Below are 23,719 nucleotides of genomic sequence, written 5' to 3'. Positions count from 1 at the left end.
AACCTGTATGACTTTCTTTCTGTTTTAAACACAAAATAAGATATTTTGAGATATGTCTCATTGGTTTCTGGCCAAACAGTGAAAGTCAATGGGGTTCAATGTTGTTTGGTTTCTAACGTTCTTTAAAATATAAAGTAAAAATCGCTAAATATGTCTAATTCTTACTATGCATCCATTACAGTTTAGGTTAAGCATTAGACACGTTGACAGCTGAATCTAAAATATGCTCACTATATTGCAATATGCGAGTGAAATATTTTGAATTGGATTGTGTGAACATGCTGTTATTTTGCATTATTCTGATTAGCAACTTCCTCACACTGTAAAATAACAACATACTGAGATGCATCCCAAAGTGAAAAGTTTATTTATTCTACAGAGACAGTTTCTTTGCAGAGATGCTTATTAACACACCAAAAGTCAACTGAACATCTCTCAGATTTGAGGCATCAGAAAAAGAAAACATCACAACCCCCAGAGGACACTCGTGTAAGTACACCCTGAACATCCACCCAAACCGCACCTCATAGAAGCACTTGAACTCTTTGCACCTTAAAGAAATGGTTCCACAGAACATTTGGTGCATATATGCTACTAAACATTGAGGTTAACTTAAGCTGTTCTGGTTTTGATTGTGACAGGAATCAACAGGAATCCACTTAAACGTACAATCAAAAAGGAAGACCTACTGCAAGAATTGCATGAAACTGCCTACCGTTCTTACAATTTTAAAGTCATTCTTTTCTATTCTTTCTTTTAAAAATCTAGTTTTAAATGTCAAGAAAAGAAAAACTTCAGACCTCTAAAAATAAATAAGTGTATAATATAGTAAACACAAGTTTTATTTGCAAGTTCCAGAGTTTGTACTACATAAAATGTAGCTTTGATTATCAATTTCACCATTAAAAGCATATAAATATTCTTCTACACTCATTCTCATCGACACATTCCATGATAACACTCAGCCAAGGGCACTTGAACATACCTCCTGCAGGCGTGTTTGTATTTCTATAAACTGGCATTAGACACAGTAGCAACCTACACAAATATATCACATTCCATCAGTTTAAACCCTAGAAAACTATATATTTCTTCAAATCTGCAAAAGCCTATTGTTTTCTGTGTTCCTACTGACCTTAGAAATGAAAGCCAAAGCACAACGGAAAGAAATCATCATGTACAGCATAACGAACGGTTGCATTTAAAACTAAATAAGCGAATAACAATTAACAGATCGTAGAGAACTTTAAACCACAAAAGGTGACAAACAAAAAGGCCACAAAAATAAAGGCTATTTTAAAACAAACAGAACAATAAATATTTGCATAATTAAAACAACATACTCTTGTAAACTTTTAAATTAAGCCTTAATAAATGAACATTCATAAATCTTCCCATCATTCAACAGTCCGAGACAAACTCAACTTTAAATGGAAGGCAGAGCACACCCTTAAGTGCTTCTCATAGAAATACATCGTTGATAAATGTTGAGCTTTCTAGCAGAGACTATCAGAAGTTTAGTACCACTGGAACACTGTGTTTAGAGGATTATTACTACTATTCTGTGCATGTACATGTGTTTTCCACTGTGCACTTCCTAAGCGGTTGAGAAAGAACAACTGTAAAAGTGCTGTGACATATGCCTCTATATCATATCTACACAGAATGCTACATTGTACACAGACAGTGGCAACACTGATAGTGGCAACATCAGAATAACACCAGAATAACTTTACAGAATTACAGAAACATTGACTGGCCAGAGCCGCTGCTGTACTGAGAATACTGTAACGTTAATTTAGGGCGTTTGCTATTTCATGGTTATCGCAACTGCACACTTCATTTGTTCTTTCCTCTACTTAACAGTCTCTGCAAAGTTAAACACTCCATCGCCTTTGTATTGCAATATGATGTGCAAACAAATTAAAGTGATGACTTCAGCAACAACAGAATGGAGGCGATACTGTATGATAAGGCAGCGTTTGGCATTTGTCCAAGTGGCATATATGCAATGAATACAGTATATATCCTGTTCATTACACCTGAAAGCACTGGCAGCGATGTGCGTGCATTGGCTCAAGCGAGGGCAGGAAGAGGAAGGACGCTGACCCACAAACGGGAGCTAGAAGGTCAGTTATTGTGAGCCTCTGCTCCTATGTAAAGTGCGGAAGACATTTAGGGAGGCACAAGCAGATTACAAACTGGCTTATTCTGCTCTCTTTCTTTGCTTTAAGGTTCTATTCTTCCTCTCTCTAACTTCGCCACTCTTGTTCTCTCTGTTCAAGCAAAACGGCATGTCAAAACGTGATCGAAAATAAAAAAGATAAATCAATGTTTGTCTTCGTGCATTCCCTCTAGCTTCAGAAGACTGGCACAACACATGCCTTCCTACAGGTGATTTTGGTACATAGCTTGGGCTATCATGTTTTAATGATTTGTTGGGTTAAAGTGAGTATCTGCCGACACATAAAAATCATCCCACCCATCTATGAAAGTGTACCTGTGTTCTATGGACCCCAGACATGCCAAACCTACACCATCTCTTTCAAACACATCAACTAACGCCAGTTGTAACTCTCTATGCTGTAGCAGTGCAGGGTTGTGAAGTCTGCCCAGGATTTGTGGAGGCATAGCTGAGCATGTGTTGTATCATTTCCTCCTTGGGTTGACCTGCAGCAGCGTAGGGGTCTGTTCCATGATGCGTACAAGCAGCGTGTCAATGTAGTCCTCTAGATCTCTGATGGTAACTTTCATCTTCTTCAGCTCCACCTCGCGCTTCTCCAGCAGCGTTCCTCGCCTTTGGTACTCCTCTCGCTCCTGCTTGAGCTCTGTATCTCTCTGGATCAACAAGTTGACCAGCTCGCTGTGGTTCAAATGATAGTATGATCCACCTCCCTCCACTAGCAGCTAACATAGAGAAAGAAGAAAAGTTAATAAAACTTGTAACAGCAACAACTTGAGCCTCTGCTTTAACAACAGAAAAAAAATCAATATTTTTATCACCTTTCGAATGTGGGTAGGTTTTTTAAAAATTACAACCTATTCAACAAAGACACAGGTTGGTTTCAGAACAATAAGCAAAACAATATTTGCTGTTTTTGGATCTGTGTATTCTGTACCCTTTCAGAAGATTGGTAACAGCGCCCTCTACAATACAACACTGAAAAACTAAATTGATAGAAATGTATGTCAATGGCAGGAAGCATTGTCTCAAAAATTCAGGAAATTTCTGTCTCAAAAATGATGGACATTTTTTTTTTAATCTGTCTGTAATTTCCATCCATGGCAGGGGAAAGGAATACCTTTTTGTCTTACCTTCTTGTCAGCATCCTGGTCTGAATGATGGCTTCGTCCTGAGTGGATGGTGGATTTAAGCTTCTCCAGTACTGAGCGACCCTCTGATCTTTTGTCATCAGAGGGTGTCAATGGCTTTACTGGATGTGGACTAGAAGACAGAGACCAACACAAGGCGATCTTAGGAAGATAATAAAGTTTACTTCAGTAGGCAGCCAACACCCCCCCCCCATAACAGGTGCAGTGTCAGTCAACAGAGACAACAAACATGCAGAGAAAACAACTAAGCCCCAAAGACACAAGAACTAAAATTTGTTAACACAAGCTTCCTGTGGGCCTAACCACATACACTCCTTATTGACTTGGTTAACACCTGCTAATTGAAGTGAGGCTCCAGTCCCTACTGTGGGATCCACAAGAGCATGTGTGTGTGTGTGTGTGTGTGTGTGTGTGTGTGGCTGTCCATGGAGAAATCAAGACACATGCTACCATCACCAAACAAATTAACACAATAGAGAAGATGAAGAAGAAGAAGAAGAAGGAGTCCCGAGAACCACAGATCACGGGACCACAGACCTTGCACAACCCCAAAGCACCATTTTTAGATATGACATTTTGAAACGCATCACAGACTCACCCCATCTATGCTAAAACAGGAACTCTGTTGTTACTGAAACTGTCTTGTAGCAATAATACATGCATTGATGACATCACTTACGTTGACACTGTCCATATGTTTAGCGACATCAAATTTATTTGTTGCATTAAGCTGTGATGTTTCAGTAATTACAGATTGTAAAACCCACATTCAGAAGATTCTGAAAATGAAACGGAGGTGATAGGTGCGCCTAAGAAATGTCAAAAACCGACAGTGTTTTTGACAGGCGACAACAGACCCGAACTACCCATCATGACCTTGAGGACTTCAGCCTCCCATGTCACCCAGAAAAATAGCATTTGAAACCTCACCTGCTCTGATGATTGGTTGTCTGTGAATTTTCCGGGAGAAAAGGATCATTAAGTGCTGGATGTGGCCATGACTGCTCTGAGGTAGAGGGAATTATGGGAAAGGGGAATTGCTGGGGCATCGCGTTAGTGTCTACCGCTACTTGTGGTGTTGAGGAAGCTATAGGTAATGGGTCAAATGCAGAAGAGGGGAAACAGAGGCTATGGTTATCCGCTGAAGCCAATGCTGGTGGCTCAAAGGCTGATGGGAGTGGCCAGTTAACAGGGAATAAGTCAGGTGTCACAGAATGTGTTATTTGCCTTGTTAGACTCTGTGATTCCAGGACATTATGAGTCTCTGCAGATTTAGGGTGTGTGACGGGACTATTACACTGGGGTGTTTCAAGTTGATTGGGAGCAAATAAATCAGTTATGACCAGGTCCTGAGTGATGCTTTTGGTTTCTTCTGATGCACAATTTGAAACACAAACATTCGCATGGGCAAAATTAAATAAAGACCCAACTGTTTCACTGGGACATCTGTCTGTTTGCTCACTGTGGAAATGATTTGGTTGAAATGGATTCGTTTCACAGTTATCTACAGGACATGTTTCAGTTTTTAACGGCGCAAGCTGAGCCTCAAGTTCTGCTATTAGATCCTTTGAGATGTTAATTTTTGGCATCATATCTTTTGGTATGTCAGACTCAGGACTGTCCCCTGAAGGTTTGCAATTATTCAGTTGAACGTCTCCCTGAGGGCACTCATTTTTTGGCAAAGTTTCCTGAGGTTTAAAATGTTCTACTACAACCTGATTTCGCACACAATCCATTTCTTCTACAGCATTTGGCATGACATCAGGGACTGTGATATGTTCTGGCAAGGACCCAAATAGTAAAGTGTCTTCCCCAGACTGATCATGTTTGGGCTTCAGTTCCTGAGTAAGCTCTAAGGAGGGGGATATTGAATCCTGCTGAGATATGCAAGTAAGGTACTGGTCTGAATCTGCACTTCTGTACATACTGTGCACAATCACACTTGGAGGTGAGAGTGCAGAGTTTAGAATCAATGAATCTTCATTTGTCCCACTTTTAACTTCAGTGGTGGGATTGAGATGTTCTGCAGGGATTGTTTGCCCATCAGACTGTATGATTTCTTGCCCTTCGCCAGTGCTGGAGAGTACAATGCCTATTAGATCATTCTTAGAGGGGTTGTTTGGAAATTCACAGACTTTCTGTTCATCCACATGCACTTCATTAGACACAGTGTTTAAAAATGAGAAAGAGATGTCATTGAGGTTATCAGGAACAGGGAATTTTATCTCAGAAAAGAGATCACTAGTATTGGCACTATCTGAAAGACCATCTTCTGATTCATTTTGGAACTTTGTGTCCATACCTGCTCCTAAATTGTCTTCATTGTCCAGTGGTATTGCAACTGGGGAACTAGGTGCTGATGGACTGTGGAATCCCGAAGTCTCAGATGATTCAACGAGTGAGGCATCTGAATCCAAAACTCCTTCATCTGATTGTTTTATACTTGACGTGAAGTCACAGTGTGGAAAATGACCAGGCTCAATGGACAGGTTGTCTAATTCTCTTCCTTGGGAATCAGATGTCTCGCTGGATGGTTCCAGGGCATCATCTGAGTTTCTACAGCATGGCACAGGATCCTCGTTAATTTTTACAGATTCCACATCCTTAGCAAACTCTGTTGCTTCAGGACTCACATGAGCATCATCTGATAATTCAATAGTGATGAGTTCGGTATTAAAAATGTCATCTAATAGTGAAGGCTGTGTGAAAGATGGTTTTGCATATTGAGAGGTCAGGCACATCTCAGGCCGGTCTTTGGGAGTCATGGTATCACCACCGACTTCATTATTTTGGACATTTGACAGCGCAGGATAAGGGCATGCAAGTGCGTTCAGTGCAGAAAATTCTAAACTTGAATTCTCAGGTAAAATTATTTCAGATAAATTGGGGTTAAATTCTGGGAAACCAAACGGATCAGGATTAGTGAGGTCAGACTTGTTCGAATTACCATCACTTCCTGAAACCTGAGGTGTGTTAGCAGAAGTTTCCTTAGACATCTCTCCAGTTGTAGTACCTGCTGAAGCAGTTTTCTCTAAATAGGTTAGATCATTTGTATCAGTTAAACTATCCAAACCACCTAAGGGCTCTTCATTCTTTGGTTTCACAAGGACAGTTGGGGTTGTAACCATATTCTCTGTTTCTTTCCCTTTCTCTGAAGACTTGAGTCTGTCCTCAGCAAATATTCCAAAGTCAGCTTCATCCTCGAAGTGAGAAATAGATGCATCAATTAAGCCATCTATTTGGGATATCCCTGAAGGTCCTTTGCTGTTGCCAATCCTTAGCAAATCTGGGGTAGGATTACCACCAGACCAGGAGGAAGCTGGCTCAGATTGATAGTGAGCTGAGCTAGAGAGTGAGGGGGTTAAAGAAGCATCAGAGGGAAACTCTTGGAAGAAAGGATTCGGCTGTGCAAGTGGGAAAAAGGGATTGGCATCAAATAGAGGTGGGGGTGAAGTGAAGGGATTAGCGTGTTTGTCAGCCATGTTCTGTGAAGGGTCAATGGGACAGATCACGCTGCTACTGGAATCTGACTTGGAAGACACCAGTGAACTGTGAAAGGAAAGTATATACGGTGCACACTATTAGTGACTGTAGCCTCCATTAGGACCTAATAATGTAAGAAAAGCAAAAGCAATGACCAGTGACCTTCACCATTTAAAATGCAAAATGCCTTAGGCAGGACTGTGTAATGTCGCACATAATTGTATACAAAAACTAATTGTGCAAAATGCTCTGTTAAAAAACCAACAACACTGTTTTAATAGTAAACCTCTAAATACAGGCTACTGAATAGATGTGTGTGTGTGCTCCAAAGAACGACTGCTGTTGTATTCGAAATAATGTACTACTCATATAAAGGAAGTCAATTTGCATCCTATGCAAAACTTTGTGGTATGTATCCAGAGGCCATAATGCAGTTCCAATTGACCCTTCGCAAGCAGTTTGATTGACAGGCGATCTGACCAATCCAGCCCCCGTGACTGACTGCCATTTTGTCCGACAAACAAACCAGTCCCGACAAGTTGGCGTAGTAGAGCTTTGGTGATTAATATGAAAAAATATATTTTTAATGATTGTAATAGTAAACAGAGAGATATATACCAAGCTTTAATGGACATTCACACTATAACGATAAACGTTATAACTTACCCTACTTCTAAATGAAGGAGAATAGCGGAGTTCACATCACAACTACACCAATACAGATACAAGACACGATATTGTTGGAATCATTAATGTACGAATTACAGATGGAAGCGTTCGGGAAGAGGTGTTTAAAGGCTGATATAATATTGACATATTACAGTACATATTACATGTATGAACAAGCTAGCAAGATATACTTTGCGTCCCTGTGATGTGATGAGCGCACCTTCAGCCTTCAGAGAGCAGCATTTGCAGTGACATTTTGAAGGAAAGACGTATTCAGCAATGAAGTCGTAAAGCAACAGTTGTACTGTGTTTGTTGTATTTAACACATATGAGGATCAAGACACTGACGGACTGTTATTCTTTTCTGTACTGAACTAATATTTAAAAGTTTACTTTCGTTTTCACAAAGAAGGATCACGGCCGACCAAAACTCTGCCCGAAGTTACTCTCTCTCTAAAATTGTCATTACTACAAATTTCAGAGTAAATATTAAAACTTAATACACCACATTTAGGTTATCTATACATCCATTTGTGTGACAGTAATGTTAGTAGCCTTCTGCATCGTGTGAATTTAGAATTCATGTAAAGTTGTTGTTTGCTGGTGTGGACGCAAATATAGGTATAATTATTGTTAGTTATCTCAAATCCTTTCTGTCAGAAATCATTATGTCATTTTTCCAGAAATTCTTCACCATTTCTCCAGGGAGTGCACACATTTATGCTGGGAGGGCATGGCTGATACCGAAAGCTTGTCGGACATAGCAACAGTAATGATGGGGGGGGGGCGGGGTTTTGCGAAGGGTCAATTGTAGCAGTCTGAAAATTAGTCATTTGACAACCATTCAGTCAGTGTACTACTATTAATTACATCTGTTGTTGTATCCAACACAATTACAAAATTTACATGCAGTACTACCTTACGTTATGGTAGACATTAGGAAAACATTTCTACACCGAGGGAGACACGCTGAACTGCTGAGTCTGAAAAGGCTATAACAATCACCCAACCATAACAGAGGGGGAGGTGAGAGGAAAAATAAAAAGAGAGAGAGAAAAAACCTCAAGCCTATGCCCGCCCACAAGTACAAACATAAACTTAATCATTTTTGCCCCAAGCCATTAAAACATAGGAAAGCATTTGATTGGTTGGGGTATTTGACTTGTTCCAGTAAGTGAACTTCAATGAAATTTCTATGAAATCGTAAAAAACATGTTAGAAGCCATTGCCTAGACAAAGATTAACAATAGTTGCGAGCTAAATTGCTTTGTAAACGGTGATTTTAAAAAAGAAATTTGTTTTTAATCTGTATTCATCTAAAATGTCATTAGCCGTATTCAGACGGGAGTTTTCCCCGATGAGGTAAATCAAACAAGTTTGTATTTCTTTTTTACAGCCCCAGTTTAAAAATAAGCACCTACCTACTGTTTTTGGCTCACTTTGGGGGCTTCTGTAAATCTACCTCCGTGAGGTCGAAATGCTGCCTGTTGCACAATTATCATGGACCTTCTGGGTAAAATCAATTGGTGGTTTAAACTTTAAGGAATAGTTCACCCAAAAATTAATTAAAAAAAATTATTTGCTCCATTCAATTTACACTATTCAATGCCATTGGTTGTTGGTTGATTATTTTTGGTCAATGCTGACATGATTATTTAACTCTCACTCATTGACTTTGGAAAAATAGGTATTTATTAAATTAAATTTAAAAAAACCTAACCCTAAACAAATAAAGTATGAATGCATATGTTTTAATAAATATAAAAATTAATTACATTAAAATAATTTAATTCTAAAATGTTGTTCACTGCCATTGAAAACAACTTACACAAACTACTAAAAACTCCTAAACATACAGCTGGGGAAACAATTAAGAGACCATTTCAGAGACCGTTTTTCTGATTTTAAAATTTACTATTTATAGGTACGTGTTTAGGTAAATTCTTTATTTTTGTTTCATTCTGTGAACTACTAACAACATTTCTAACAAAATTATTTGCATTTACAGGTGCTGGTCATATAATTAGAATATCATCAAAAAGTTGATTTATTTCACTAATTCCATTCAAAAAGTGAAACTTGTATATTATATTCATTCATTACACACAGACTGATATATTTCAAATGTTTATTTCTTTTAATTTGATGATTATAACTGACAACTAATGAAAATCCCAAATTCGGTATCTCAGAAAATTAGAATATTACTTAAGACCAATACAAAGAAAGGATTTTTATTAATTTTGGCCAACTGAAAAGTATGAACATGAAAAGTATGAGCATGTACAGCACTCAATACTTAGTTGGGGCTCCTTTTGCCTGAATTACTGCAGCAATGCGGCGTGGCATGGAGTGGATCAGTCTGTGGCACTGCTCAGGTGTTATGAGAGCCCAGGTTGCTCTGATAGTGGCCTTCAGCTCTTCTGCATTGTTGGGTCTGGCATATCGCATCTTCCTCTTCACAATACCCCATAGATTTTCTATGGGGTTAAGGTCAGGCGAGTTTGCTGGCCAATTAAGAACAGGGATACCATGGTCCTTAAACCAGGTACTGGTAGCTTTGGCACTGTGTGCAGGTGCCAAGTCCTGTTGGAAAATGAAATCTGCATCTCCATAAAGTTGGTCAGCAGCAGGAAGCATGAAGTGCTCTAAAACTTCCTGGTATACGGCTGCGTTGACCTTGGACCTCAGAAAACACAGTGGACCAACACCAGCAGATGACATGGCACCCCAAACCATCACTGACTGTGGAAACTTTACACTGGACCTCAAGCAACGTGGATTCTTCCAGACTCTGTGACCCTGATTTCCAAAGGAAAAATTTACTTTCATCAGAGAACATAACTTTGGACCACTCAGCAGCAGTCCAGTCCTTTTTGTCTTTCGCCCAGGCGAGACGCTTCTGATGCTTCCTGCTGCTGACCAACTTTATGGAGATGCAGATTTAATTTTCCAACAGGACTTGGCACCTGCACACAGTGCCAGTACCTGGTTTAAGGACCAGCAAACTCGCCTGACCTTAACCCCACAGAAAATCTATGGGGTATTGTGAAGAGGAAGATGCGATATGCCAGACCCAACAATGCAGAAGAGCTGAAGGCCACTGTCAGAGCAACCTGGGCTCTCATAACACCTGAGCAGTGCCACAGACTGATCTACTCCATGCCACGCCGCATTGCTGCAGTAATTCAGGCAAAAGGAGCCCCAACTAAGTATTGAGTGCTGTACATGCTCATACTTTTCATTTTCATACTTTTCAGTTGGCCAAGATTTCTAAAAATCCTTTCTTTGTATTGGTCTTAAGTAATAGTCTACTTTTCTGAGATACTGAATTTGGGATTTTCATTAGTTGTCAGTTATAATCATCAAATTAAAAGAAATAAACATGTGAAATATATCAGTCTGTTTGTAATGAATGAATATAATATACAAGTTTCACTTTTTCAATGGAATTAGTGAAATAAATCAACTTTTTGATGATATTCTAATTACATGACCATCACCTGTATATGAAGAAAATGAAAACTTGCTTTTTTCAGAAAATATGCTTTTTTTCAGACCTCAAATACTGCTAAGAAAATAAGTTCATATTCACTTTTAAGCAATACAACAGCAATATTTGTACATGTATTTGGGAAAGGTTAAAAATGATTTTTTGTGATAACCTCTAGTCATGCTGTCAGTATTTCACATTGCTGTTGGACGACTTTATGTCACTCCTGAGGTTTGATTTGAATGAAATTCAACAACGACTAGACTGGAATTTCCACAATACATCCAGAAATGCTGATTTGAAATGAAAATTTAAAATGGTCTCTTATTGTTTCCGTGGCTGTATGTTTATTTTGGTAAAGAACATTCAGCATATCTGACTAATCATGCCACAGCCTCTGGGCTTTTAGGGAGGTGTGAAAGTGCACCGCTGTAAAGAAACAAGTGTGCTGTGGATTTATTTGTATTTACATGTTTCTCTGAAGCGACTTGCAGTGCATTCAAGCTGAAGCTATACATTTAATTAGTGTGTGTGTTTCCTGGAAATTGAACCCATGATCTTTTTGCGCTCTTAAAGGAATGCTCTGTCAATTGAGCTTCAGGAACCATTTATAACACAAGATTGCACCTTAATTGATTTTTGAATTGATTCATTGAGGAAAACATAATTATTATTCAATTATCAAGAATTCAAAAATAATAGCACAACCCACCTTAACCAATTCCTAAATTCCAAAATGTTTAAAATGATACAGTTTATTATATTCATGCATCCATAGCTTATCAGCTCATTCTTTTATTCAGGTTAAAGACACTCCTATTAACAAAGTAGAGATCTCATTCCTGTCTAAATCAGCACATGAACTGCCAGCTGTCCTGTATTAATAATAAAGTTAAGCTGCATTTTGAAAACAAATCCTGTTTGAATAGCGCTTTAATCCATTAAGGCCCATTTCACGGGTAATCGTTAACTTGATCAGCATAGATTACACGCTCTTTGAGGTCTATGCGTGTAAATCTGTCTGTCTACGACAATGTGTGTGCACATTTCTGTTGACTTCTTGATGCTTTTCAAAAACCCTAACCAAGGCTCTGAAAAAACTCAATCAAGAGTGTGATTTCGGTGACGCACACAACACCACGAAAAAAGAAAATATTTACCAAACAATGAACGGCATACACACCTACAACAGAAACAAGAATCCAGGGATACTGGTTTAGGTCAGTGACAGAACTAAATTAAAAGACTCCTCCCATTCATGGTTAAGACAAACACTCCCACACACACTCAGATCCATCTGTCTGCCATACCTAAAAATAACACTTGCTGATTAACAAGGAGAAATCAAATCTTAAGCTTAAGGCAGAACATCAGTGAGAGAGAGAAAGAGAGTGAAAGAAATGGAGTATTAGTTAACGGAAGAGAAGACATAACATAACCCATGAGTTCAGGTTTCCAGGCAGCGCCTCTTTCTGCAATGCAGATGCTGAAACTAAATCTATTGTACAAGCTCACGTTGCTCACACTTAAAGAACCACGAAAGACACACAAATAAATCACTTCTGCCTCTATTTCGAACATAAAAACAGTCAAATACACAGATTTGTTTTTACCTGGGTTTACTGTGCGAGTCCTTGGAGCCGAACCATCCTTTGTGTTTGACTTCGACAAGTTGTTGAGCATGTTCTGCTTCCTCTTTGCCCGTGATTGGTCCTTTGCCGGCAGACTCACCTTTCCCATGTGAGAACAGGCCCCGCCTCTTCTTACTCAGAGTCTCTGTCTCTCCAACAGGTATGACTGTTTCCATCACACACTCATCTGTAACTCTCCCAGCACACTCTAGTGCTGCTACAATAGCAGCTTTCTCCTCCTCGCCGGGTTTATCAAAAGACCAGCGACGTCCATCCACAGGTCCACCGCTTCGCTTTTCTTCCCTGCGGCGAGAGAGGTTTTGCAGGGAGAGGGAGTGAGAAGAGCCCTTCTGAATCAACCCAAGAGCTGGAAGCAGGGGCTCGGGCCTTGGTTTTGACTCGGACTTGGACAGCTTGTTCTCTGCACTGGTTTGGGATTTTGGCTCTGTTGATCGAGTCGTCTGGGGTTCATCTGGCAGCTTCGTTGCCTGTGGTTTGGTTGACTCTGGTTGAGGTTGCTGTAGTATGAAGGATGGTGGGTGGTGAGTAAGAGGGGACGTTTCCACTGGATTCCCATTGACGCACACCGAAGGAAGCAGAATCGGGGTGTTGTTCTCGGAATTGTGCACTGGTAGGCTGAAGTCAATCTCATGAGCATACACATGTCTGACAGGAGAAACCTGTGGTGAGGGAGCCACTGTGTGATCTGGAAAAGAAAGCAATTTCTTAAAAGTATGACGTAACAAACAACAATAGTTGTAGTCCACACATCTGGACACGCCGTTGCCCTCTCACACAACAAATGTGTGTGAGAGGGCAACGGCGTGTCCAGATGTGTGGTCTGTGGCATGCTCCGCGACCCCTACAATTTAATTGGCCCTTCAGCTGCCAATCAAAAATTCAAAATTGACTGTCTATCTTTCAATCAATCAAAAGTGGGGTCTTAAACAAAACCAGATTGAAACAATTAAAAGCACATAAATAGCACAGCATTTTGTGTTTGTCATTTGAATGTTAAACATATGTTAACACTTGAATTATGTAAGAATTAGAAAGTGAGGTAATGTTTCATTCAAATTTTGTCCAAAATGCGATCAAAACCATGTGCACACCTGGACTGTCTGCGGTCAGGTTGCTGCTGTTACTCGGAGAGTTGGACAGATCTGAGACCACAACGCTGATGCCTGCTGTCGGGCTGAGGCTGCCACCCCGAGAAGACGACTCGCTGCTCTCGGAGCCCAGCGACGTACTAGATCGCGTGTCTGAGGACTTTCTCAACTTCCCACGCAGGAAGAAACTTCTCATCTTACTCCTCCTGGCCTCCCCACCTTCGTCATCTTCGTACTCTTCCTCACCACCCCCGTCACTCGGCAACCGCGCCCGCATGCGTACCACCGATCCGTATCCTCCGGCGACGATGGCAGAAGAGGAATCTTCTTCGCTTGTGCGCTTTTTAACACGCATGCGTTCTCTGAGTTTGTCAAAAGCAGATCGAGGTTTGTCTTTCATGGACAGGTCATACATACTGGCCGTGAGATTGTGGCGAGTGAACTGCACGGTTAACTGAAGCTCGCCACGTTCCTTTTCTTTTTTTCCAGTTTTAGAATGCAGCCGGTACCACCTGTGAACAATAATGAGTAGAGAAAAACTAGTTAATAAGAGCATAATGTATTCAAAAACATGAATAAAACAAAACAGTTTATGCATGGTCTAACAACTAAACTAGAAGTCATTACCGGTATGGATGCTAATAGGTATTGCTGGCCTTTATTATCATTTTTTGTTTGTACATTCCTTCTGTGTAATCAGAAATATCAGTAAAAATACTTTTTGCCTTTATCAGTAAAAAACTAAATCAATTATACGTTCATATATTTTGCTAGTATAAAATGGCAAAAGAACATATACCAACTAAGAGTTGAATAAAGATTATACAGTTATTGTGACACATTTAACAACTTAGTTTCATTTAAAGAGAAGGTAGGGCTCAAAACAGGCAATTGTGGAATTCTGGTCAGTCTACTGACGGTTCATGAATGCTTCATTTATTGATCTGATGCTTCATGGTCCTTCAAGTGTCCCCCTCGTGGTCAAACATACATTTCTGTCTTCCTCCAACAAACACCAACACATCAACTTGAAATGTAAATGCAATGTTGAAATACCACATACTCAGTTTTTTCAAATACACACATGTACACAGACGCTAATGCTGACAAGGACAGAGCTGAGACAAGGAGGTCAGATTTGTTCCATCAGCATTATTTCTTTACTAGTCCACACGACATCACACAATTACGCGCACACATTTTCTCTATTGGTGGGGATTTTCCATTGCATTCTATGGCTTCTATACTGAGCTAAAGATATTTTCTATGCCCTAAGCCTCACAGAAGCCTTCCAGCAATTGATATGTTTTGTCTGTATTGTTGGATCAATCAACTAGACATATCAAATCACACAATGCAATATTTATATTAGAAATGACACTATTTAAACAGCCCTTTGACAACACATTAAAAAAAACAATTAACAGATGAAAAGACGAGCAACAGACCCACCCAAACATAATGTATCCCATTAGTTATAGTAAATTAGCACATTTACTAATAAACCCAGTATTTGGCATAGCTCTTACATGCATTGTCATGTTGCTATTGTGGCAACACATTTAAATAATAAAACTGCTGTCATTAGTTTAAGGTGATGCATACTTTTCTATAGTATCTATATATAAAACAAGTTGGCACACGCACACAGACACACATGGAATGAAATGGAGTGTTATGCTGGGTCAAAATAAACCACACATTCTGATTCTAAAGCAGATTAAACAAAGCTATCAGTGAATCAAGCATACAGAAATATTTACACAAAATATGTGATCTCAACCAGCATAGTCATAATCACTCTAAGAAATCAAGCATTCGACTTCCAGGTCATAAACATCTCTAGACCTCTGACACTTCAAACACAGAGATAATGTACACTTTATATCAAGGCGAAGTCACATGATCCTCCAATTCCTCATCATCACCTCAAAACTCAATTATGTTTTGTTTTATGGTATTCTGTATAATCAAGCGCATCACTTCATTTGAAAGGAGTTAATATATTTTTCATCATTTTCTCATCATCGTCAATACAAACTTGTAAAGCTTTCATTATTCTGTAGAACACAAAAGATATTTTAAAGAACCATAGTAACCAAACACCAGCCACTATTGATTTCCACTGTATGGACACAAAACCACTGACATTTCTCAAAATATCTTCTTTTATATATCACAGAATAAAGAGTCATAGACAAGTTTTAAACATCATGAGGGTGATATGGCAGGATTATGAAAATATGGATTATGAGGTAAATTATGACAGAATTGAATTATTATTCAAGTCCATATTTTTTCATTTGTACGTATTTTATTTGAACTTGACCAACTGACTATTCTGTTTACATATGTAGTCAAACGTCATTGGCTGCTTGATATGTTGTATGCAGGTAAAGTACCCTGTGTGGTTGAGGCACAGATTTGAACTGTGTCTTTGATAAGCTTTAACTTCAAAAGCAATTATTCAGCAAGTCCTTTTAGCCACAGCCCCACTGCTTTGTTTTCCTTCTAGCCCGTTTTATGGTAACAACACAAAACCAATGAGCCAAAAACACCCACTGGTTCCAGTCTTGATATAAATAACACAAACTCTGCACTACATTAATTTCACCTCCTTATCTGAGGTGAGCAGCAGCGCTTTGCTCAGTGTGGTCATATGTGCATCTGTATTACTCAGCATCCAGTGGAACTTTAACTTTCACAACTGGATGTTCAGTAGTGCAGGAGGAAACACAGCTTTTGGTTTTCTGATGCTTAGATCAAACAAATGTTTCAACAGTCAAGTGCAGTGATAGGAGCATGTGATGGCTATATCATGCCATGGTAATTTGCCAACCCACACACCAACTCACAGTATTCATCTGAATCATCTGAACCTACACACCCCACCTACACAAACAAGGGGACATACCAACACGCAATCTGGAAATCACCAGTTACCCAGAAGTGAGCACCATACTCAGCAAAACACAAAAGCCTAACGAGGAGTGCCGAGAACTTTATTAACTGTTTAAATCAGAGTTTGCCCGAAACAAAAGTTGGCAAAGATTGTGCACAAACAATTTTGTTATCAAGCGATATTAGCAAGCACATATGGTTACGGAAATCTGTTTTAATTTCTGTAAAAAGAGCTTGGCCAAAAACTGTTTATCATGCCAAATAATACAAGTAACAAACCTATGTACTGGTTTAGTGCAGGAAGTGGGGCGTACACTGTAAATAATTCTAAGAGCTGTTGATCACATATGGTGTTAGAGCCTCACCCATGCATAATAACTCATGCAAATACTCTGACTCAGATGAAGATATTAAAGTGATAGTTCACCCAAAAATTTTAATTCTGTCATTTATTCACCCTCTTGTCATTTCAAACCTGTATGGTGGTGAGTAAATGATGACAGAATTTTTATTTTTGGGTGAACTATCACTTTAACAGAAACATTTTATATGAATCTTCTTAAGACTCTTAACCTGCCATTTTTTATTCATTTGAATGCTAAAGTGAATGACAAATCTACTCTTTTGATACAGGATTAAATGTTTTTTAATTAATGTGCTGTGGAGTATCAATCAAAATCAGTAAGTGAAGTGTGAATATGTCCTGTTAAAGTGGACATTTCATGAAAATCTGACTTTTTCAATGTTTAAGTGCTATAATCGGGTGTCTGGTGCATCTACCAACTCAGAAAACGTGAAAAATGACAATCCAGTAACTTTGTTTACGTGAGCCTATCTCTGCAAGCCTGTGAGAAAACGAGCCGTTCAGATTTCGCTCGCTTTCTGACGTAGGTAGTTGTTCTTATTATAATATTACCGCCCCCATTTCTGAATGTGTCCACCCATGGCGCTGCCGCCATTTTTGTTTTCGCAAGCGACATATGTGAATTAGTTCCGACACCATGGCAAAAGTAAGCAAAGCATTCTAAGTGTTCTGTTGTTGGCTGCACAGAGCAGCACAGAACACTGTTCCCAGCCTCACAGGAGAGCAATGGATTTATTTTGTTTTCAATGGAAATCCACCAGACTGAACTAGGCAAAGCTACAAATAAAGACATTGTAAGTACCGTTTTTTTTTAAGTAAGACCTCAGGGACCTGTGGCAACTTAAAAGTAGGTAAAACGTCATTGTGAAACGTTTGTCCATTCACGCAAAAAGCAATGTGTATGGCTTGTAAACACGCAACGGGATTGTCCTGTGTAACGTTACTTTCACTTAGAGAAAACGCGATGCGTTTGTCTTGAGTATCTTCACTTATAGAAAGCAGTGTGTATGGTCTGTAAACACGCGATGGGTCTGTCATGGGTACTTTCACTTATAGAAAGCAGTGTGTATGTATGGTCTGTAAACACGACCTGTTTGTCGTGTGTAATTTCGCATGTAGAAAACATGACGCCTTTGTTAGGAGTATGTTCGCTTATAGAAAACAATGTGTTTGGTGTTTAAAGACGGAAACAGCGTTTCTCATTCGCTTTATGTGACCCTTCTTTTGTCGATGGGAGCACAGGCTCACAGCCTGCCCCTGGCTGCGTTATCTGTTGAAAAGAGGGTGGAGACCAGCAGCTCATTTGCACTTAAAGAGAGACACACCAAAACAGCGCGTTTCTCCTCACATGCAAAACTGGGCAATTAGGGCATGGTATAATAAAAGATCTGCGGTGTATTTTGAGGTGAAACTTCACAGACACATTCTGTGGACCCCTAAGATTTATATTACTTTTGTGTAAAAGTAGAAAGAAACCTCTCCTTTAACTAGAAGATACACTTGCTTTAGTATTTTTCACAGAGTTATAATTAGTGGGATTTAGAGTAAAGCATGTTTTGCCACTCATAAATTAAATAGTGTGCTGTACTTTACCCATATTTACCTTACTGCTTGATAAGTATTTTAAGGCCTAAATGCCCATTTGTATAAAAACACAGCAGTCACCATATTTTCACAGGGAAAGTTCACTCAAAAATAATCATTATTTGCCCTCATGTCATTTAAAACCTGTATATGACTCTTTATTATGTGGAACACAAAAGAAGATATTCTGAGAAATGTCTCAGTGGTTTTGTGTCCATGCAATGGACGTCAATGGGGGCCGAAGGTGTCTGCCCACTAACGTTCTTCAAAATATCTTCTTTTGACATGACAGTGAGAAAAAGATTTTACATTTACATGTTTGGGTGAACTACTCCTTTAAGTATTCTACCATTTTCAAATTACATTTAGGCGACTTTGGTAAAAGAATAGTTCACCCAAAAAATAAAAACATTGCATAATTTACTCACTATCATTTCATTTCAAACCTTGCTCCTACACAACAAACTTTGGCTCCCATTGCCTTTCGTTATATGGACAAAACCACAAAGACATTTCTCAAAATCTCTTCTTTCTGTTTCACAGAAGAAACAGTCATATTAAGGTTTTACAGATTTTTTGTTGAACTAACCCTTTAAGACGTAAAAAGATTTTGGGTGAACTAGCAGTGGTGTAAAGTATTTGATTAAATGTATTTAGTTACTTTACTTAAGTATATTTTTGGCTACTTTGTAGTTGTACTGAGTATTAAAGATATTAGCAACATTTACTCTCTACTTGACTACATTTTTGAACAAGTATATGTACTCTTTACTCCACTACATTTGTAATGACTAATGCAATTACACATTACATTTTGCATGGCACCTAACTTTTTTAGCAGCAGTTTATTTTTGCTACAGAAGAATTAAAATGGCCATTTATAGGGCATTGAAGGTACTATAATCTTGTGGATTTTGCCCTTACTTACTAAAACTTTTCAACATGGCTTCTTTATGTGAATACGAGTGCAGTATCAGGTAGTTGTCAATCGCTGGTGGTTTATATGTGAAACGGGGACATGACTGCAGCTGGCGATGAGGCCAAAACCAGCATGTCCAGTGCAAAAAGGCTTTGACTTTTTCATTTTACTTAACATTATTTTATTTATCCGTTATATTGAAGATACCTTTTTGAAGGAGTTTGGTTTACTTATGAGCACTTGAGCTTAATAAGAAAATTTACCATGGTTTTACTACAGTTAAAACAAAAAACCATGGTTACTTTAGTAAAACAATGGTTATTACAAAATATTAAGTAATCAATGCACCAAAAAAACATGGTTACTACACTGGTATCACAAAAAAAAACATGGTTAATTTTTGTAAGGGAAATGAGACTTGGGTGTTTGTAATAGAGGTAGGTTATGGTGTCGACCATGATTTGTTCAGTCTTATTATGATTTAAGAAAATAAATGTGATTGCTCTCCTCACGAATCAACTGTTTCTTGCTTTTCACTGCCATGTCTCTTAAATGTTGAGGACTAGTGCTTCTTTGGGCCTACATTAAGTACGAGTAAAATACTCGAGTACTGTTAAAATCAGATACTCTATGGCCCGGTTTCACAGACAAGGCTTAGCCTAAATCTGGACTATGCCTTAGTTAATTTAGGCTATTTGAGTCGCTTTTATTAAAATGCCTTAGAAACAACATTACCGATGTGCATGTTGAGACAAAACAATGGCACTGACATATTTTAAGATATGTCAGAGCAAGATATTTTCAGTTAAGACAGCTCAAAATTCCTTTTAGTCTGGGACTAGCCTTAAGCCTTGTCTGTGAAACCGGGTCGAAGACTTTTACTGAAGTCTTTTTGGAATTGGTGACTTGTAATGGAGTAATTTTCGCTGCAAGGTATCTGTACTTTTACTTAAGTATGGTTTTCAGGTACTCTTTACACTTCTGTGAACTAGCCCTTTAAGACGTAAAATAAACCTTGTTTGTAATATACTGGTTTGTTATGGAGTGTAGGAAGGGACATTACAGGTCAAGAAACACAAATCCACCAGACAGACCGAACATGACCCAGGGCACGCTTCAGCTTGTGCATTGAGCTGTCATCCTAACTAAATTTCACCTGAACCAGACAAAATCACAGACTGTCTAAACAGTGTCTGACGAAAATCCCACTCTTCCTTCAGACCAGGCCCACTTTAAGAGGGCGTGACTGCAGAGGAACACATTGCAGCACTCTGAGGAAGACACCAATTGCACATATAAATCCTCATTCCTTTTAGTTTGCTAAAATATTACTCCCTAACTGACTTGTGCATCATGCAATAAACAACCGCTGAAGGCATGGTATTCAAACACAAACAGTAGTGAAACAAAAAGACAAACATACTGGCTTTTCTTGCATATCTGTTCCTGGAAGGCTTTATCCAGCGGTATTACAGCCTGGCCCAGGAACACATCCAGTCCTATAAGCGCTCGGTGCATAACGGTGAGGGTCAAGTCTGCACTACCGGGTGGGTATGCGTCTCGCCCTCCCTCCTCCAGTATCCCCGGCTGCAGCTCGAACGAGCATTCCTCACCCCATTCCGGATCCGTAGTCTTCTCCATCACGCACGTGGAGTATTTCTCTTTGCCCAGCTGGATGATGGTGTACACATCGCTGGTACCGTGTTTGCCCTTCGCGCGCAGCCCTCGGGCCCGTAACACGGTTACCTGCACGTGTGTCGGCATCCATAGCTGCTCCTCGTCGCTCTTCATCAAGGACATCGCCACCGGTGCGCTGCACACCGACACATAGACAGAGAGTCAGCCGGTAACGAGTCGGTCAAATCCGCGTGATCTCCCGGTAGAGCGCGGCGTCAAACCGCCAGCCAGCCTACCTACCCTCGAGCTTCACGGCTAAACATTTTACGATTCTGTGCGCGAGCCGCCCACTATTACATATCTGGCGCGACGTGGTCTCTTCGTTCTCTTCGGGTCGGGCGGACAGGTTTCCCTCTGCGGCGCTGTAGCCACCGACCAGTCCGCCGACGTCACTGCTTTATCCTCTCCGCAGGACAAGGAAGTGACTAGCCCCCGGTACCCGGACTACAGCGTACAGCATCTGTCTTGATCCAATATACACGTTACTTCCGATTTAAAAACATCACAACATTATATCATATCAATAAACAATCGTAGTCTGAGCGTTAACAATAAAGGTTACACTTATACATGCATTTTTAGCTACTGCCTGCATGAATACTGCCTTATGATGACATAATATTGCAGTGATGCTCGATCCTTTAACGGGCAGATGTTGTGACATGGCAGATTTTTAATCACCTACCATTCCATGGACTATTGTATTTACTGTTACATAGTCAAAAAATGTACACCCCAAGTAAGCTAAGAATCTGGGCGTGGCTCCTTAAATGATTTATGTGAAAGCAAATACCGAACCATGAGGGTCTGTCAAAACTGGTTAAAGACTTGAATATTTTTATCATATATATATATATATATATATTAGGGCTGTCAAAAGATTAATCGCATCCAGAATAAAAGTTTGTGTTTACATAATATTTATCTGTTTACTGTGCATAATAATTTTGTATTTATTAACACATACACATCCATGCATATATTTAAGAAAAATCTAAATATTAATAAACATTTATATATAATTTCAATTATTGGTAAATATAAATAAATACATGTAAATATTTCCTAAATATGTATACTTGTGTATGTGTTTGTATTTATAAATACAAAATTAATATGCACAGTACATATACATATGTTATGTAAACACAAACTTTTATTCTGGATGCGATTAATCGCGATTAATCTTTTGACAGCCCTAATATATATATATATATATATATATATATATATATATATATATATAGGCCAGTTGCCTATGAAGAAGGCCCGTATAGAGCCATAGCCTACAGCACTTGATAGCATGATGGGTAAAGCCTTTACTGTGTCTCTGAAAAGTACCTCACTCACTGTAAAAAATATTTGTTGTTTTTTGTTGGTTCAACTCATAAATAAGTTCACTGGTTGCTTTAAAAAGGTGAATTAATTCAACTTAAAAATATTAGTTAACTCGAATTTCTTGTTGAGTTGGCTTATATTTTTAAGTTTAAATTGAACTTAAACTTAACTTTTTAAAGCTTAACCAATGTTTTTTTACAGTGTCTTCTGCCATGGTTAGACGTGCTTAGCATGCTATAACTGTGGGTAGTTGACATGGGCATTAAATATTTTCAACACCAACATTTAGGTGAAACTTTATTATTCACATTGTATAAAGAAATGTGACTGTTGTGAAAATTAATTTTCAAAAGTTGCTTTATTTTATGCAATAAAGTTTTCTTTCTGTTATAAGGAGGACCACGACTGAATAAATAACACCAGAAAATGTTATATATAAAGAAAATGTCAAATTAAGAAAAATTAAGATTAGCAGCATGATAAGAGATCCCCAAGATACACTAAAATGTATCTTTAGTGAGTTTACATTTTTAAGGCAATTTAAATTACAACCAGCAATTTTTGTATGACCCTTATTTGATAATGGAAATTTATTGAAATAAATTTCTTATGAAATATATTTCTGATATTCCTGAAAATGCCAGTGAGAACCCAGCTAAAGTCTTTTGTTGTGATTTATTGTTTTCAACATAAAATAATTCTACATAATGTAAAGAACATTTGGTGAAAATATAATTTTGATATCTTTAATTTTGACTGAGTCACAGATTGAAATCATAGTGAAAGTAGATTGATATCAAACTTTGATGCTCTAATTAGATTGTGTGACTTTAGCCTGGTTTTCACAAACAGGGTCACGTTTCTGTATTTTAAAGGGTGGGGGGCTGCCACAGTGTTGCATGCATTCTGACTTCTTTACAATGTTAAACTGCTGGCTTCTCATGCTTGACATGGTCAACTTATCAAAAAACGAGTTGGGAGTATAACGTATATTTCTGTGCTCGATACACTTCCCCAGCATTCGTATAGGTTTCGGAAAGTTTTTTTCGAACATGAAATTCCTTTTCGTAACAACTTTTCTTATAGTCCCTTATTGGACAATTCTCCCGGAAACGCAAGCCCAAGCGTCAACCATGGAGAGTGGGAGAAAGAGCACGCCCATCAATGTGCTCCTTCGTTCGTTAAATTAAGCCGTGTTTGTTTGTTTATTCACTGCAT

The 23,719-nt window shown here is 38.8% G+C and overlaps 1 protein-coding gene across 2 annotated transcripts; it reads right to left on the bottom strand.

Moving 5' to 3' along the window:
• Nucleotides 1-350: 350 nt before the first annotated feature.
• Nucleotides 351-21,853, bottom strand: rab11fip5a (RAB11 family interacting protein 5a (class I)). 2 transcript variants are annotated; one of them, XM_057342236.1, is made up of 6 exons: nt 20,910-21,853; nt 13,722-14,230; nt 12,592-13,315; nt 4,264-6,882; nt 3,316-3,445; nt 351-2,907 (listed from the first exon to the last, which is right to left on the bottom strand). In XM_057342236.1, exons 1-6 carry the CDS (start codon nt 21,284-21,286, stop codon nt 2,650-2,652), a joined length of 4,617 nt encoding a protein of 1,538 aa, XP_057198219.1. In that variant the 5' UTR covers nt 21,287-21,853; the 3' UTR covers nt 351-2,649. The 2 variants fall into 2 exon arrangements, with proteins under 2 accessions (XP_057198219.1, XP_057198220.1); XM_057342237.1 differs by lacking the exon at nt 4,264-6,882 and having other exon boundaries at nt 20,910-21,817.
• Nucleotides 21,854-23,719: the final 1,866 nt, after the last annotated feature.

The sequence above is a fragment of the Triplophysa rosa genome, linkage group LG9 (assembly GCF_024868665.1).
Source record: "Triplophysa rosa linkage group LG9, Trosa_1v2, whole genome shotgun sequence".
NCBI classification, from domain to species: Eukaryota; Metazoa; Chordata; class Actinopteri; order Cypriniformes; family Nemacheilidae; genus Triplophysa; species Triplophysa rosa.
Note: the sequence above shows the minus strand (reverse complement) of the source record. Positions and strands in the feature narration are given on the sequence as shown.